Source organism: Anabrus simplex, chromosome 6, assembly GCF_040414725.1.
Source record: "Anabrus simplex isolate iqAnaSimp1 chromosome 6, ASM4041472v1, whole genome shotgun sequence".
NCBI lineage: Eukaryota > Metazoa > Arthropoda > Insecta > Orthoptera > Tettigoniidae > Anabrus > Anabrus simplex.
The window spans coordinates 125,869,753-125,886,964 of record NC_090270.1 but is presented as its reverse complement, the minus strand read 5'-3'; the positions used below and the strand labels follow the sequence as shown (position 1 = coordinate 125,886,964).

Below are 17,212 nucleotides of genomic sequence, written 5' to 3'. Positions count from 1 at the left end.
GGAGGTTGAACTTGGCCATGTGCGAGAGTGACTTAGACTGTCATCGTGAATGCGACAATCCTTTGATCCACGATCAACTCCAGTTGAAACTTGAATGTGCGAGTTCAATGCACAAAGGAATCAAGTCACAATAAGAATGTTTTGAGAAAAATAGACAAAGGTTTTGCTGAATAATTAATTACAGGAAGACGTTTACACTGTTTTAAAATGTTTCAATGATAGAAGTTATTTTATATAATGTATTCGCATATTACAAAAGGGTAAATATAAGTGCTAATACATGCTAACTTGAATAGAAAAGTAAAGTTTTGGACTTGATTCTTTTGTGCTCGGAATGTGTTGTACTTGTATCTTCCTCGTTATTATAGGCTTCTGGTTTTATTAAGGAAACAGTAAAGGAAATACCTTTCTTGAATATATAATTATAATTTTCTTCTCTATGTCTGCCTACAACAAATATTTCCAAACAGTAAGTTATACAATTCAGATTCAAGGAAATACGTATTCACTTTCGTTTGCTTGCCCTTGCAAAGCCTAGGAAGCTCTTGTGGCAGTTTCACAAGGTAGGCCCTTGAAAAAATGATGCACAGGTGGAAGGTAAAGCAGTGAATCCTCCTTGTCCTTTTTCCGCGCTTTTTTTTTTACTGGTCGACGTTGGGTATAAAGAGGGCCCTGCTGGATGTTATAAAGGTGTGTTATGTGATGGTCGGGAGACTTCTTTCTTACGTCAACTTCGTCAAATTGCATATTACGGTTCAGAGTCTGCTTAAACATCAGGGTAAAAGGAGATTCTCTTTTATAACGTAACCATCTCATAGTCAGCCAGTTGATGTCATAACCATCAACTGTATTTTTTCTGTTCGTTACTGAATTCTCAAAGTTTCTGGTGGATAAGAAGTCTGAGAATTTCATTTCAATGACTTCAAATCCAGGGGACGTTTTCTTTGCTTGTCTAACGATATCCATCCAATCATTTGGTGTGTAAATGTGCGAGATTTTCCTACAATTAAACCAACATCACTGTCATTAGGTAAGTAAGAATGTCTTGATACCAAGAATTTGTGATCAATGGCTGAGACATTTATGCTCGGATCTTGAAACAACTTCATCAGAGACAATGACATTTTATTTAAATCTCACACACCGACAAAACAAACCATGGAAACTGTGACAATGGACATGTTCCCATTGTGCCCTCCGTGCTCAACAGAATTGGCAATCATACAACAGTTATTTACAATATCTGGACATGAATCTTTTATGCTCTGAAAGCAGCTTCATAAATAGTACTTAAAGGTGGAATAAGTCCAAAATGACCAAAAATGGACTTGATTCCCATGTGCTCTGAACGCCCCATATGCGCCAGCATTGAAAGATGTGGATGCCGGTCCACTTTCTGGATTTTAATTTTTTCTTCATTAGTAAGCGATTTCACGACTTTTTCAGTATCCATACCACAAGACAAATATATACCACGGTAGTCAACTTCACACGCATATGTTTCTAATCCGTAGGTACACTATCGTGAGATATTCGCTACCCTTCACTATATCACATATAATAACTTTCTAACTTCTGAATGGAATGTGAAATACAAGCACTAACAGGCTTACTGGGTTTTTCAGCAATATCAATGAAAACCGGCAAGCACAACTGAACTTTCCTGAGGCTAATGGCTTGCTTCTCGAAGGTGTAATTTACCCTGTATAGTTCAGGAATTCAAGGCCATTTCCCATTTTCTTGCAACTTTCCCCAACCTGCCTCCTGTGGTGAGGGTTCTTGTCTGTGCTGGAAATCACAGTCCTTTCACAAGAGATGACAAAGAAAATTTTCGGGACTAGGAAAAATGTGATCGTACTAAGCGGTAATAGCAAAAATGTGACGCAGTAAGTGAGGTACTTTTATGTAGATTTAATACTATGTGAACTGGGACTTCAAATTTATGACGTGCTAAACGAGAAATAGTCTTAACGAGCAACGCAGTAATGAGGTTTCACTTCTTGCTCTTGGTTAAATTTCGGAAAGGCTTTGCAATGAAAATGTATAGTGAAAAGGTTATCACTAATATACCGGCACTTGAAATATGTTTTCATGATACATTTAAGGTTAAGTTTAGGTTAGGAGATGCTATTTGAATAAGAAAACAAATATTTGCCACAGAAGCCACCGGGGTGGTACAACTCCAACTGAACATACATGTTCACATATTCTCTGAATTAGCAATATAACTAATGAGTAAGACGTAGTATGGAATATATGAAAATGCAAGTTTTGAACATACTGATTGCAGTTTCACACAGATTTTAATGTGTGTGGAGTTTATTCCCAACTTTAATAATGAGAAATCAGATATAATGACAATCCGGTATAGCGAGTACATTTTTTGCCATTATGAATTCTCGTTCAAACACAGTTCTACTGTATTTAGAGCAACTTGGATGCTGACACCATTATTGCAAATGGTTTCTTACTCAAGAAACATCCCTCCTTCAACAAATTAGGCAACATAATTCAGAAACATACCCAAATTTTATTTGATCAGAACCAGCTAGAATAGCCTGCACAGTCCACTTGGCCAATTTGCAAGCATTATTCCGAAGCTCATTGGCCAGAACAGCTCCTCTCTGAGTGTCCAATTTCTGACGCCATTCTACGCCTCCAGATAACTGAAAAAACACAATGCAACATTACTTTCACAATATGTAATTCTGTCCAACCCTACGATTTTACGCCTAGCATCGTTTACAAACTTGAACCTAGAGATATTTAATTTTTAATCGAGTTTCATAAACATTTAAAAACACAGTGCCATTAGCATAATATATGTTTTACTGCTCTGCAAGAACTTATATCTGGCTTCATTTATATGACTGATCCTCGACCTCTTCAAGATTTTAACAACTTTCAACACGCAGTGCTACTGTTAAAAGTGTTATAATAATGCATGAACTACAACTAGTGAAAATTTATACATCACCTATTATTTTCATGTGCATTGTTTTTTATATCTTAAGTGATCGGCTGATGATAACTCGGAACAGTGGTCGAAACCGGTACTGCTTATAATCAACTAGTAATGTAACATTACATTTCTAATTCTACACGTATTGAAAAGGTTGAACCATTACATAATTTTTTTCAATTTAATTGTTTGACGGAAAAGTGTGGCTCATATAACCTAATCAATTCGTACCCAGTGAACAATGTTAGTAACAATGAAACTGCATTTTTTTTAAATGCCGGGGCCAAACAGATTTATGGTTTTAAAGGAGAGAAGTGCCGGGCCAGGAAATCGTACAAGGGTGGGGAGGGGGTTTCACTGTACTGCATTGCAATGCAGGAGGAAGCGAGAGACTCCTCCATTTGTCATAGGAAAGTTAGATTAGCCACGATGTTTTAGGGGCGTTGGGCAGTTTCCGTGCAAGTATAAGGGATGTAAAAATGCAAACAGCTCAGTAATCCAAAAAATAAAACACTTGCTCAGCAGAGTCATGTTATTTTTCTTTCGTTGCATGAGGTTATGTGTGCATGTGTGCTAGTGAGTTATCCAAGTACATTACTTGAATAATGTAAATGCACCTTTTTGGATACATTTTTTATTTTTTTTATTTTTCAAGGCATTTGAAACTTTGAATCAAGGTGATTGCATGCATTAACAGGTGTTAGAATACTTTGTGACATGGTAAGGGTTGGCATTTCTGAATTACAAGAGATGTGCTATGGCGGGAAATAGTACAGGAATAGAGTCACAGCCCTGTATTTGATTGTGCGGGACACGTGCCATGTATTTCAATTGTTTTTAGTTAGCGCTTGACTGCCAGGGCGAAGGAAGAAGAGTTTAAAAAGCACAGTTGATCGGCGAGATGGCGGGAAGTGCCAAAAGTAAGTATTTATTTATTGCGTTTATATTTATCTAGAGGCTTTACTGAATACCGGAATATATTCACTGAAGTGTGTACATTGGTTAGTGAACGTAAATTCTGAAGATACATCATTGTATGTGATACCACAAGGTTTTGAATTTTGATACGCACAATTGTGCGGGCTAGGTCTTCTTACAGACAATGCATAATGGAGTGCTGTGTTGTCACGCTTGAGTTCTTGTGATATTGCTTTAGTATAACGTAATTTTTCATAATAAATCCTGTATGTCGTGATATTGCTTACACAAGCAAACAGGACTAAGTAGCAATAAGACCGAAAGTACTCATTTACATGCCTCATTTATTTTATATTTCAGAGTTCGAATCACTGCAAAATGACGAAGGAAAAATATTTGAAGTGCTAGAAGGAAGTGACTCTCAAATCGAAGGTCTTTCGGATGATGATGATGATGATGATGATGATAATTCTGCTGGTCTTCTTGAAAGACCAGAAGTTTTGTGCAATTCTGAAAGTGACAGTGAAGGAGATGAACCTGATGCAGTACCATCGCCAAAATTACCAGCACCCACTCCAAATTCTAGACCTTTACTCTGGAGATGGAAGCCTTTTTTATCGAAATCTACACCGTCACCCTTTAATTACGTGGAAACAATGGTAAGCACTAGTTTTATTTTTAATTGTATTTTGTATATTAACAGAAATTATTCAATGGCCTCAGATGTTCTTTTCTCGTTTTTTCAGGACCACACAGTCAAGAGGCCATTGGAATATTTCTCAGAATACTTCCCAGATGATTTTTTTGAAACTACTGCCTACTACACCAACAATTACTCATTGTCTAAGAATGGAAAAGAATTGAAAACTAGTGCATCTGAAATTAAAAAATTCTTTGGAGTAAATATAGTTATGGGGAATATTCCATATCCACGAATGAGAATGTATTGGCGTGATGATGTACGATTGGACATTGTGGCATCTGCAATAGCTAGAGACAGGTTTTTCAATCTTAGACAGTGTTTACATTTTGTAGAGACTGTTGCAGTGAATTCTGAAGAAGTTTCAACTAACAGACTGTGGAAGGTGGAACCAATTATTGACACTGTTTGTAAGAAATGTCTTGCCATCCCATGTGAATCCAAGTCCTACTCGGTCGATGAACAAATGATCCCGTTTACTGGGCGGTGTAAGCTCAGACAGTATGTGAGGAATAAACCAAGGCCAGTAGGACTAAAGAATTTCATTATTACTACCTCTTTTGGATTAGTTGAAGACTTCGAAATTTACCAGGGCACAACCACACCATTACCAGAGAGAGAATTGGGACTAGCACCTTCAGTAGTTCTGCGATTAGTACAGACTCTTCCACCTAGTAGTTATGTATATTTTGATCGCTTCTTCACAACTGTGGGACTGATGGATAAGTTGATAGAACTTAATCTGGAGGGTACAGGCACCATCATGGTTAATAGGTTGAAAGGGGTACATTTCAGTCATGATTCAAAGCTTAGACAGGGTGACTATGAAGAATTTTGTAGAAACGATGAGAAGTTGGTAGCAGTGAAATGGCGAGATAGCAAGTGTGTTACACTTTTGTCAACATGTAGTGGAGCAGAACCAGTGGCAAATGTGAAAAGATGTTTTTTTTTTTTTTGCTAGGGGCTTTACGTCGCACCGACACAGATAGGTCTTATGGCGATGAAAAAGACGGTCTAAGAAAGAGGGAAAATATAATGACGTACCATGTCCCTTTGTTGTACGCTGTTACAATACATGTATGGCTGGTGTTGATATTTTTGACCAGCAAATGGAGTGCTACCGTACATGGATAAAAACCAAGAAATGGACCCTCAAAGTATCTCTGCATTTCTTGGACCTCACCTTGGTAAATGCATGGATGGAATATCGGGAGGATTGCAGAAAGACTCATATTCCTGCCAAGGATAATTTGGACTTGCTTGGGTTTCGAACAGCTGTCTCAGAAGCGCTAATTGCTGCACCAACCAAAAAACGTAGACATTCAACAGAAGATGACTGCTCCAGCGCTGATGCATCGAGAACTAGAGTAGCAAAAATCCCTGCTCTGGACAAGAGACTCGATGGCTATGACCACTGGCCTGTAGTTGATGAATTAAAATCGGCAAGGTGCTGCAGCCAAAAGGACTGCAAGAGTCGAACTCGTACATGATGTACAAAGTGTAATGTGTACTTGTGTTTGAACAAGGATTTTAACTGTTCTAAGTTGTTTCACACTATGATTTAGAACATCTGAACATGTACTGAGCTGAATTTTTGTGTGTGTGTAATGTGTGAATTAAGTCCTGACATGCACAATTATGTGGGTCCTTTTTTTCAGATGTTAGTTTTTATTTTGTAAAATAAACTATCAATATGTGTCTTGAGGAGCATTTTAGTCAGTTTTTGACATACAAACAAAAATTCACACCTCCAGTTTTCTTTCAGGTCTGAAAGGGTTATGAGGGAAACAAGTTGACATCACTTTCATGTTTTCTGCTGGTAGCAAGGTCAAGCAATCTCTGTCCATTATCATTAGTATTGTTGTGTAAACTATGGATCCCTATTATTCCTTGACATATCTCCTCCTTCCCAATTTGTGCATTTAGGTCTCCTATTATCACCTTGGCATCGTTTGATGGGATTCAATCTAGCACTCGTTCCAGTTCAGCATAGAACTGATCCTTGACTATCTGCTCCTTGTCTTCCGTTGGTGCATATACATTTACGATTGGTAAATTACAGAATCGCTTTTTAACACGCAGTGTTGCCAATCTTCCATTTACTGCCAAAAACTAGTACATCACCTTTGGCTTGGTTTCGTACTATAAATGCTACTCCTCCTCCTTGTGCATTCCTTGGCTTCCCACTACTAAATATTGTGTGGGTTTTGGTGTCCCAGATCTCATCTCTTCCTGACCATCTTGTTTCTTGGATGGCTGCCATGTCCACTTTGTTGACTTCTAGTTTCTGTGTCAATACTTTCAATGCTCCGGCTCATAGAAGGGTGCGTACATTCCATGTACAAATTGTGTAATCCACTGCCTTTAGCTTAGCTCGTTGTCTATTAAACCCACCATTCCGAGGGATATTCTGGGGCTACGCAACAGTTTGTTTTCCGGAGCGAGGTTGTTAGCCTTGCTCCAACCCCCAGCAATCCTGGAGGACCAATGTTTTCTGTTAGGGTTGTCTCCCTTAGCTGAGTGGTCTCCATTTAAGCATCGGGAACTTACTTTCTGCCCTTACATGACTTAGCCGTGTACCTTGAAGAATGTACCTGTTGCCCAGAAGCCACGGCGTGGATGTGCATGTATCAGACTTGGTAGGAATAAACGGCATTTCCTGTGTTTTGCTAGTGCATTCCCATCAGCAATAAGTGCACCCACAGGAGCACAAACAACCCCTTCGACCCCCCCGGCACAGGCCTAACTAAAGCCAATATTCGGCAATAGAGTGAAGACAAAGATAGCTTAAAAATGTGGACTGTACACGAAATGTGCACGAAAAATGTACGGGCGGAATGGCCATACCACGGTACATTAAACTTGTTCATTGACCTTCAATGTCCGTGCCTTTTTTAGGGCTATACTTCGCTAGCCATTGAATTCAGCCGAACCTGCCAAGCAAGATGTGCGTGTAGCGGCAGCCAGTTGTACCTGATGCTGAGTCAAAGTAACAGTTTTATAGCCAGCAGCAATAGATTGTCGTATTGCAGAGACGTGTGGAACAGGTATTGCCCACAAATTTTAAATCGGTTCTCTTTGATATCATGATGCCAATTTTAAGTTGGTGGATTTTTAAACCTGTGATTGTGCAGCCGCAAAAAATACGGCATAAATAAAGCCAATGTTCGACGTTGGCGTGAAAATAAAGATAGTCTAATAATGCGTACTGTACAAGAACTATAGAAAGCCCTAGCCCTTTTTAAGCCTGATTTAATTTTTTGAAGGAAAAAGTAAGGGTCGTCTTGCATTCGGAGAAATACTGTAATAGATTATAACTTAAAAGTCAAACCATAAATAGTGTAAATAATCTACATAATGTATAATAGTTATTTATCCCTTGCCATTTGTAATAAATAAATTTTAAAAATCTATTTTTACCTCAAAAGTATTCAGTAATGTAAAAGTCTGTGGTAAGATAAAAAGGCTTGTTCACCTTAGAATCCCATTCATTGAGAGCCTTGATAGTGATGAACTGCAATTCTCCATTAGGTCCATGCATAACAGCATCATGTTCACACCGAGCTATAAGAATAACACCATTGTCCAAGTCCCATTTGCGGTATCGATAAGCAACTGATGCTACTTCATCAGCCTCTTCTTCAGAAATGAAAGGGTTTGGATCATCAAACTTGAAGCGAGGTTCACCCTGGAATAGCAAAATTAATACAGATTATATTTTACAGTACAAAAAAAAAAATCTACACAAATCCACAAGTTGAAAACACTCAATTTACTAAGGGCCGATTGTATAAACCGTTTGATCTTAGATCAGAGATGAAATTGATCTCGGTTCACGCAAAACTCGGACATTTGTACTGTATAAACGTTAATCTGAGATAAATTCGCACTGGACTAAGATCAACTTTGACTGGAGAAATTTCTCCGATCAAACTCTCTGAGTTTAGTTCAAGGAGTTGTTTTCTACTTGAGATACAAGAACAGCTGATTGTTAATAAAATATTACCTGTGGCTACGATAAATGGTAAAGAAAAAAATACACTGAGTCTAACCTCATACATTGCTAGCAATAGGTGTACCGGGCGAGTTGGCCGTGCGCGTAGAGGCGCGCGGCTGTGAGCTTGCATCCGGGAGATAGTAGGTTCGAATCTCAGTATCGGCAGCCCTGAAAATGGTTTTCCGTGGTTTCCCATTTTCACACCAGGCAAATGCTGGGGCTGTACCTTAATTAAGGCCACGGCCGCTTCCTTCCAACTCCTAGGCCTTCCCTATCCCATCGTCGCCATAAGACCTATCTGTGTCGGCGCGACGTAAAGCCCCTAGCAAAAAAAAAAAAAAAAAAAAAAAACGAGCAATAGTTGTTGTCCGTGAATAGGCAATATTACGCTTTTTTTACTGCAGTATAATGTAATAATTCTATAACATAACCCCGATAAATTGCTTACGTTATTATCTTGTTCGTATTTTACAGATGTCTGATTACTCTGATTTCTCGGTTATATCTTCTGATGATGAAAATGATTAATTTTACAATAGAGTAAAATAATATATTATTATTGGTCCACCTTTTCAATACAAGTTGAAAATTACATAGGGACTAGTTTCGACCTAGTAATAGGTCATCATCAGCCTGAAGTAAATTAAAGCGTACATATCGAAGAAAACATAAACAATGTAAACACAAGTACAGTCTTTTTAAAGGTACATACCATGTGGGAAGTTGAGTAGAGATATATTAAAAATAATAACTCTTCCAATTGACGAAGCACTGAGCGGAAGTTATGTAAAGTTCGGTGCGCCGTATATTATAAAAGACCACTGTGCACTAAATCTATATATATATAATAAGAGTTTTGTCTGTACATTGCTCAGAATTTGAAAAGAATGGTATTTCTGTATCGGTCATGTCCACAGTAACAAGAAAATGCATTTTTTACTTTTCCGTAATTTCTGTCTGTCTGTATGTACACGCATCACGAGAAAATGGCTGAAGAGAATTTAATGAAAATCGGAATGTAAAGTCGGGGTAAGAGCCGCTACAATCTAGGCTATAAATCATTTTATTCACGCTGAGTGAAATGGTAGTTTAGGGGAAGGCCTGAAATTTAATTGTCAAATATTTATATTATTAGGGGTCTTATCGATAAATACTATATACCTAAAGTTATATAGAATTCAATTTCCAATCATTTATGTCTTATAAATTTTTACCGTACCGGCTCTGATAACACAGATATTAATGAATTTGTGTTTTTGTTGCTAAGTCCATATCAACGCCGAGCTACGAGATAATGTGTTAACAGAATTTAATGAAAACCGCTATATAGTGTCGGGGATAAGAAACTACAGTCTAGGCTGTAAAATAATTTTATTTTCCCCGACATGAAATGGTAGTTTAGGGGAAGGAGCCTAAAATTTAATTTTAAATACCGGTACCTATGTTATTGGTGCTATCGAAAAGTACGGTACTGCATAACAAAAGTTATAGACAATACAATTTCCGATCATTTATGTTTCATTCAGTTTTACTGTACCGACTATGATAAGAGTGGTATTTCAGAAGGCCTACAATATCCAAAGCGCTTAACACTGATCAACAATAACTTTACATTGACCGTTGTTTGTTGTGATGTTCTTCGTTTCTTATGGTGGCGCTCAACTCCGTTAGATGGGATTACTACTGCGTACCGAGTATAACAGCCTGACTGAACATAGGCGGGAAATAGCTGTGGAGTTGGAAAACTTTCTTCTTTATTATGCCATTCCTCTGGTTCATACAGTTTCTGATACTGCAGGTACGTAACACACTGGTTCATCATAGCATTCGAGCTATTCAATCCCTACCTTGAGACACTGACTGGAATGAGTAGTCTGCATATTTAACGGAATAATGACAGAGGAGTGTTCATGGCAGTCTGCGACCTGGTTGTTCCAGCTCTGGAACTTTGGACTGTTAGATCGGCACCGTAGTACTGTTCGTTGAAAGTGAGAAAGTGGGCGGTTTTTCATTTGATCGAGTATTTTATATGATAACATTGCTTTCAATCGCTACATTCCTACTGACGTTTTTGTAATGACCTATGTTGACTTCAGTTATGAAAACCACCAAGTCAGTCTTTCTGAGAATCCCGTAGCGAAGCACAGGTACATCAGCTAGTGATGTAATAAAGAAGAATAGTAGGTTGAATGCTGGCTTCTTCTTAGCTGTTGTATATTCGAAGAAGATTACGTCGTATTGTATAAGATATTGATAGACGTCAAAATACATGGATGTAGGAAAGGCTCTTCAGTTTTTTGGAACAAGGCAATTGTTGCGCGTGGAGGCTTAGGAAACCAGAGAAGCGCTATATTATGTTAAAAAATAGAGATCCTTAAAAAAGTCCCGTGCGTCGTATAAATTGTGGAAATGGAAATCGAAAAAACTTGGTTCTTAAGCGATAATGTTGTTCATTCAGAGATCAATTGAAAATAAAGAATCGTAACATTGTCTTCTCAAGATGTTTATAAACTAGAATTAATAGATGATGCGAAGTATGATACTAGGAGAAAGCTCTTCTGCTTCTGGAATCTTGAAGGACGATGGATGTTTCACGAGGTGGAATAACATATATGGAGTTAAATAAAGGTGGATATAAATTCGCAGTTCAATGCGGACCATAAATTTGATTCTGAATAAAAGACAGTAAGTTTTTTTATTTTATTTTATTTATTTTTTAAATATGTCAAAAGGAAAATTTAAGCGTGATGTGATGAGCTGAAGAGAGAAACGGAGGTAGGAAAGGATCAAAGGAAATTTTGAGGAGGTGAGGGAAGAAAAATGAAGGTAGGAGAAGAATATATATAATTTTTTTTTTTAAATTAGCATGAATCCAAGTCTTCCAACCGCTAAAGCCCTTCCTAAGATACACAAACCCGGCATCCCTATCCGCCCGATCATCAATTACAGACCAAGTCCTCTTTATAATGCTTCTCAATTCATTCAAAAGTTTCTAAGAAGATATTATAATTTTTTGTCTAAAAAATCTATTAAAAATACTACAGAGTTGATCGAGAATCTTAATAACTTTCATATCCAACCTAACCATTCCCTTCACTCTTTTGACGTTGTTAATATGTATCCTAGTATTCAAACCTCTAAATTATACCCTATAATTGAAAACAATTTAGGCAAATACAGTCACCTAAGTGCTTTAGAAATACAAGACTTCATGTCTATCCTGAAATTGGTTTTAAACAATAACTATTTCACTTTCGACGGTATTATCTACCAGCAGGAAGGTTTGGCCATGGGATCACCGGCTTCGGGCATCTTAGCTGAAATCTACTTAGATTTTTTAGAACATACTAAAATTGATAATAATAATTTCATTAATATTCTTTTTTGGGCTAGATATGTTGATGATACTTTGGTAATTCTAGATGAAAGCACAACAGACGCAGCTTCTACTCTTATCAACCTTAATAATATCGACCCACACATAAAATTTACGCTCGAATCTGAATCTGAACAAAGAATACATTTTTTAGACTTAACCATCATTAGGCAACTATATTCCTTAAAATTCAACATCTTCAGAAAGCCTACCCAAACATCTTCCACTATTCATCAAGTTTCCTCTCATCCACAAATCCATAAAAGAGCGGCTTATAATAGTATGGTTCATCGAGCCTATACGGTCCCAATGTCTGAATGTGATCTTAAAAAAGAATTGAACAATATCCGTATGATCGCTAAACTCAATGGTTACAATAGTTCTTTCATTGAAAGTATTATCAATAAATACAAACATTGTCCTATAACCACTCTGAAAAAAGAAAAACAAAAAATTTCTTCATTTTCTATCTTCACGTTCAATAAAGATATTTACAAGGTCACTAACGTTTTTAAAAAACATGATGTTAAAATCTCCTTCAGAACCAACAATAATAGCGCTAATGTCTTACACAACTCATCATCTATTAATAGAATTGATCCTTTTTCAAAATCTGGTGTATATAGGTTCAAATGCAACAGCTGCAATTCTTCTTATATCGGACAAACAGGAAGAAACTTTAAAATACGATACCTTGAACATGTCAATGCCCAAAAACACAATAAATTTTCTGCAGTTGGTCAACACATGAATGATTATAATCATAAATTTACTGACATTAAACAAGATATGGCAATTCTCAAAATTATGAATAAAGGACCCCTCCTTAACATAACAGAGAATTGCTTTATAAATTTAGACCAATATTTCAATCCCAATTTCAATCTCAATGACATTTCCGAAAAATCAAACATTCTTTTTGACCCGCTAATTCAACTTTTCAGACAATCAAAATCTAATATTAAAGGTCCGATTGTTCATTCTATTTTTAGTACTTTTCTTAATCATTCTTCCATATTCCCACATCCCTCAGCCCCACCTTTAAAAAAAAAAAAAAAAAAAAATTCTCATACCTTTATTTTCCTTCCTTCACCTCCTCAAAAATTTTCCTTTGATCCTTACCTACCTCCATTTCTCTCTTCAGCTAAAAAAAAAATTCTCATACCTTTATTTTCCTTCCTTCACCTCCTCAAAAATTTCCTTTGATCCTTACCTACCTCCGTTTCTCTCTTCAGCTAAAAAAAAAAAAAAAATAAAAAAAAAAAAAAAAAAATATATATATATATATATTCTTCTCCTACCTTCATTTTTCTTCCCTCACCTCCTCAAAATTTCCTTTGATCCTTTCCTACCTCCGTTTCTCTCTTCAGCTCATCACATCACGCTTAAATTTTCCTTTTGACGTATTAAAAAAAAAAACCAACTTACTGTCTTTTATTCAGAATCAAATTTATGGTCCGCATTGAACTGCGAATTTATATCCACCTTTATTTAACTCCATATATGTTATTCCACCTCGTGAAACATCCATCGTCCTTCAAGATTCCAGAAGCAGAAGAGCTTTCTCCTAGTATCATACTTCGCATCGTCTATTAATTCTAGTTTATAAACATCTTGAGAAGACAATGTTACGATTCTTTATTTTCAATTGATCTCTGAATGAACAACATTATCGCTTAAGAACCAAGTTTTTTCGATTTCCATTTCCACAATTTATACGACGCACAGGATTTTTTTAAGGATCTCTATTTTTTAACATAATATAGCGCTTCTCTGGTTTCCTAAGCCTCCACGCGCAACAATTGACTTGTTCCAAAAAACTGAAGAGCCTTTCCTACATCCATGTATTTTGACGTCTATCAATACCTTATAAAATACGACGTAATCTTCTTCGAATATACAACAGCTAAGAAGAAGCCAGCATTCAACCTACTATTCTTCTTTATTACATCATTTAGTGCACAGTGGTCTTTTATAATATACGGCGCACCGAACTTTACATAACTTCCGCTCAGTGCTTCGTCAATTGGAAGAGTTATTATTTTTAATATATCTCTACTCAACTTCCCACATGGTATGTACCTTTAAAAAGACTGTACTTGTGTTTACATTGTTTATGTTTTCTTCGATATTTACGCTTTAATTTACTTCAGGCTGATGATGACCTATTACTAGGTCGAAACTAGTCCCTATGTAATTTTCAACTTGTATTGAAAAGGTGGACCAATAATAATATATTATTTTACTCTATTGTAATCACAGTTCAATATGGATCTATCATTACGAAACTTATTTCTTTTAATGATTAATTTTGTCGGGCTCTCCGTGTGTTCTGTGAAAGAGGAAATCCAACGAGAGAATTGAGTGATAAGAAGTTTAAACTGCGGGATCTCTTGGGAAAAGATAGCGTGGAACCGTTAAAACTCAGATTGCGTGATATTCTAGTTAAATCTACTAACTCTAATGCACATGTTATAACTAACTTTGAGATTCTTTGCCACGGGAAGTTTTCAGGTAGCCGTTGGTGATTTACTGTATGTAAACGCAGCGACAGTCTGCAGAGCCATTCATCGTGTATCTAATCTCATTGCTGCACTGAAACACGAGTTTATCAAAATGCCTTCCGAACAAATTGATGTGAGGAAAATCATGCGTGATTTTTTCGTTGTACAACACTTCCCTGGTGTTCTAGGTGCTATAGATTGTACCCACATAGCTATAATATCTCCTGGGGCTGAAAACGCAGAAGTTTATAGGAATTGTCATGGGTGGTTTTCGTTAAACGTTCAAGTTATTTCTGAAGCTCGGCTCAGGTTCCTAAATATGGCAGCAAGATGGGTAGGATCTGCTCACAATAGTAATATCTCCATTAATTTATGAATGCATGCTCAATTCAAAACCGGAGACATTCCAGAAGGCATAGGCCTACTCCCGGGAGACAATGGCTATCATTGTTGTCGTTACCTGCTGACTTAATTACCGGTAGTTCATGCCGAAAAAGCTGCAGAGCGAGCTTATAAAGCAACCAGGTCAGCAATAGAAAGAACATTTGGGGTTGTGTAAAGACTGTTCCCTTGTATCAGTATGGGGCTCGTGTTTTTTTAGAATTAGCTTTATGTCGCACCAACCCAGATAGGTCTTATGCCGATGATGGGATAGGAAAGGCCTAGAAGTGGGAAGGAAGCAGCCGTGGCCTTAATTAAGGTACAGCACCAGCATTTGCCTGGTGTGAAAATGGGAAACCAAGGAAAAACATCCTCTGGACTGCCGACAGTGGGGCTTGAACCCACTATTTCCCGGATTCAAGCTCACAGCTGCGCGCCCCTAACCGCATGGCCAACTCGCCCGGTACGATTTCAACTAGGGCATGCTTGTCCTCCTTGGAAAACTAGAACGGTCCATTTTCTGCTTCATTTCAGTCATGATTTCTTTCTTTCGCTTGGCACACAGAATACGAAGGAAAAGAGATTCACACTGCTCAATGAGACTCGCGATACTCAGCTGTTTCTGCGCTGTTGCCAAGCACTCATATATGAACTGGGATCAAAACTGAACCTCGATTAGTTGATCTTAGATCAGTGTTATAAAACACGACATCGGTCTGATCTTAGATCATTTTCTGAACTTAGATTAAAACTGATCTCCAGTCAATGATGTTTATACAATTGACTCTAAGGGATATAATTTGCTGAAATTTAATTTCCTAAAAGCTGCATGATTCACCACAGACTGTGAACAAGCACCACCACAAAAATGCATGTAATAACATCAATTAAACTTACATACATTAACGAGATCAAAAACAGAAAGTTTGGGCTGATACAGAGTTGATCCAGATGATAAAAGACAGTGTTTTCATAAGGATACATTTCATACGTCTTAGTAAAAAGATCCACTCACTTTTGTCGATGTTCATATTTTTTACTAAACTTATCCAATAGTAAATAGTAATTCCAATTGTTTTAAGTCACGCTAACTTCGTTTACTATTTTTGGAAATGCAAAGATGCCAGAATTTTGTCCTAAAGTAGGATCCCCTGATATCTTCTTTGTGAAGGCAAAAATCAAGGAGAGGCACTCAGCCCACTACAGTAGTTTAATATTGTCATCAATTACTTGACAGAATGGTTGAATTCAGACTCCCCTTGGACTATGTTATGTGTGTATGGTCTTAATTGGAGAAAGATAAAAAGAGGTAGAGGTAGCCTCAGGAAGATAATGAACAGCAATGGAATCAAAAGGAGGGCAGAATCAGTTGGAAGATGACAGAGTACACCCTGAACAATTCAGACCACAGTGTTCTGTTTTCTAGGATGGCAAACTGTTAGCCATCACAGAGAAACTGAAATATCTACGATCTGTCATCACTATCACATCAGATGCAATGGTGTATGCTAACTTGAGTCAAGTGCAGAAAGATGCTGATCAAACTGATGGGTAAGGATTAGACAACCATCATCTGTTCTGCTCTACTGTATGGCTCAGAATGTTGAAGATAGAGGAAACGTGATTAACAAAGGCATATGATGAAAATGTAAATATTGCGTTGAGTAGCAATGAATGACTGGATCTGAAAATGAAAACCTATAAGGAACATTTAAGGCCACTTCTATATGCGAGATGCTTCATGAAACACAGTTTTGCTGGCATCGTCATACAATGAGACTAGAAAGATCCCATCTTGTACCGTATTCCGTTGATATCAAGAAGCCTAGGAGAGGACAATGAAGACTAAAAGCAACATGGAGAAAATACACTGAATTTACCTGGCAGAAAGGAGTATCAAATGTGATGCTCTCCAGGAAACCATACCTTAAGTCAGAAAATCGCATTTTTGGTTTATTTTATATTTTGATAGTAGATAAATCTGCAATTGCTTTTGTGTAAACCAGAAGAGTCTAGCTTGAAAACTGATCACTTTATGTAACTTGGAAGTTGTACGACAAAACTGACTGAATTTCGAGAACATTGTTTGGAAAATATAGTACTCCGATAATATGAGGATTTAAGAAAATCTGACTGTTTCACCAGATAAAGGAATATCAGCTTTGCATATTAAAATAATTTTTATAAATATTTAGGAGTTTTATTCTCTGGAAATTAAATATGTAAACATGTTCAAAATTTGAAAAAAGTGGAAAAAAGGAAGTTTTAGTCTTGTAACACTCATGTACACGTAAGTTCTAGTTCTGCCTTAAGATGTACAAACAAGATAAGGATAGAATAATTATAATAGTAGTAATGCTAATGCTAATAATAT

General features: G+C 37.0%; 1 protein-coding gene across 1 annotated transcript in view; it reads right to left on the bottom strand.

The window, feature by feature from the left end:
• eIF3d1 (eukaryotic translation initiation factor 3 subunit d1) overlaps positions 1-17,212 on the bottom strand; it is an 80,386-nt gene that overhangs the window by 32,726 nt on the left and 30,448 nt on the right. Inside the window, exons 7-8 of the mRNA XM_067149902.2 lie at positions 8,056-8,268; positions 2,524-2,666 (exon numbers count right to left, since the gene is read on the bottom strand). Coding sequence (XP_067006003.1) covers positions 2,524-2,666; positions 8,056-8,268 — 356 coding nt within the window. The remainder of the gene's footprint in view (positions 1-2,523; positions 2,667-8,055; positions 8,269-17,212) is intronic.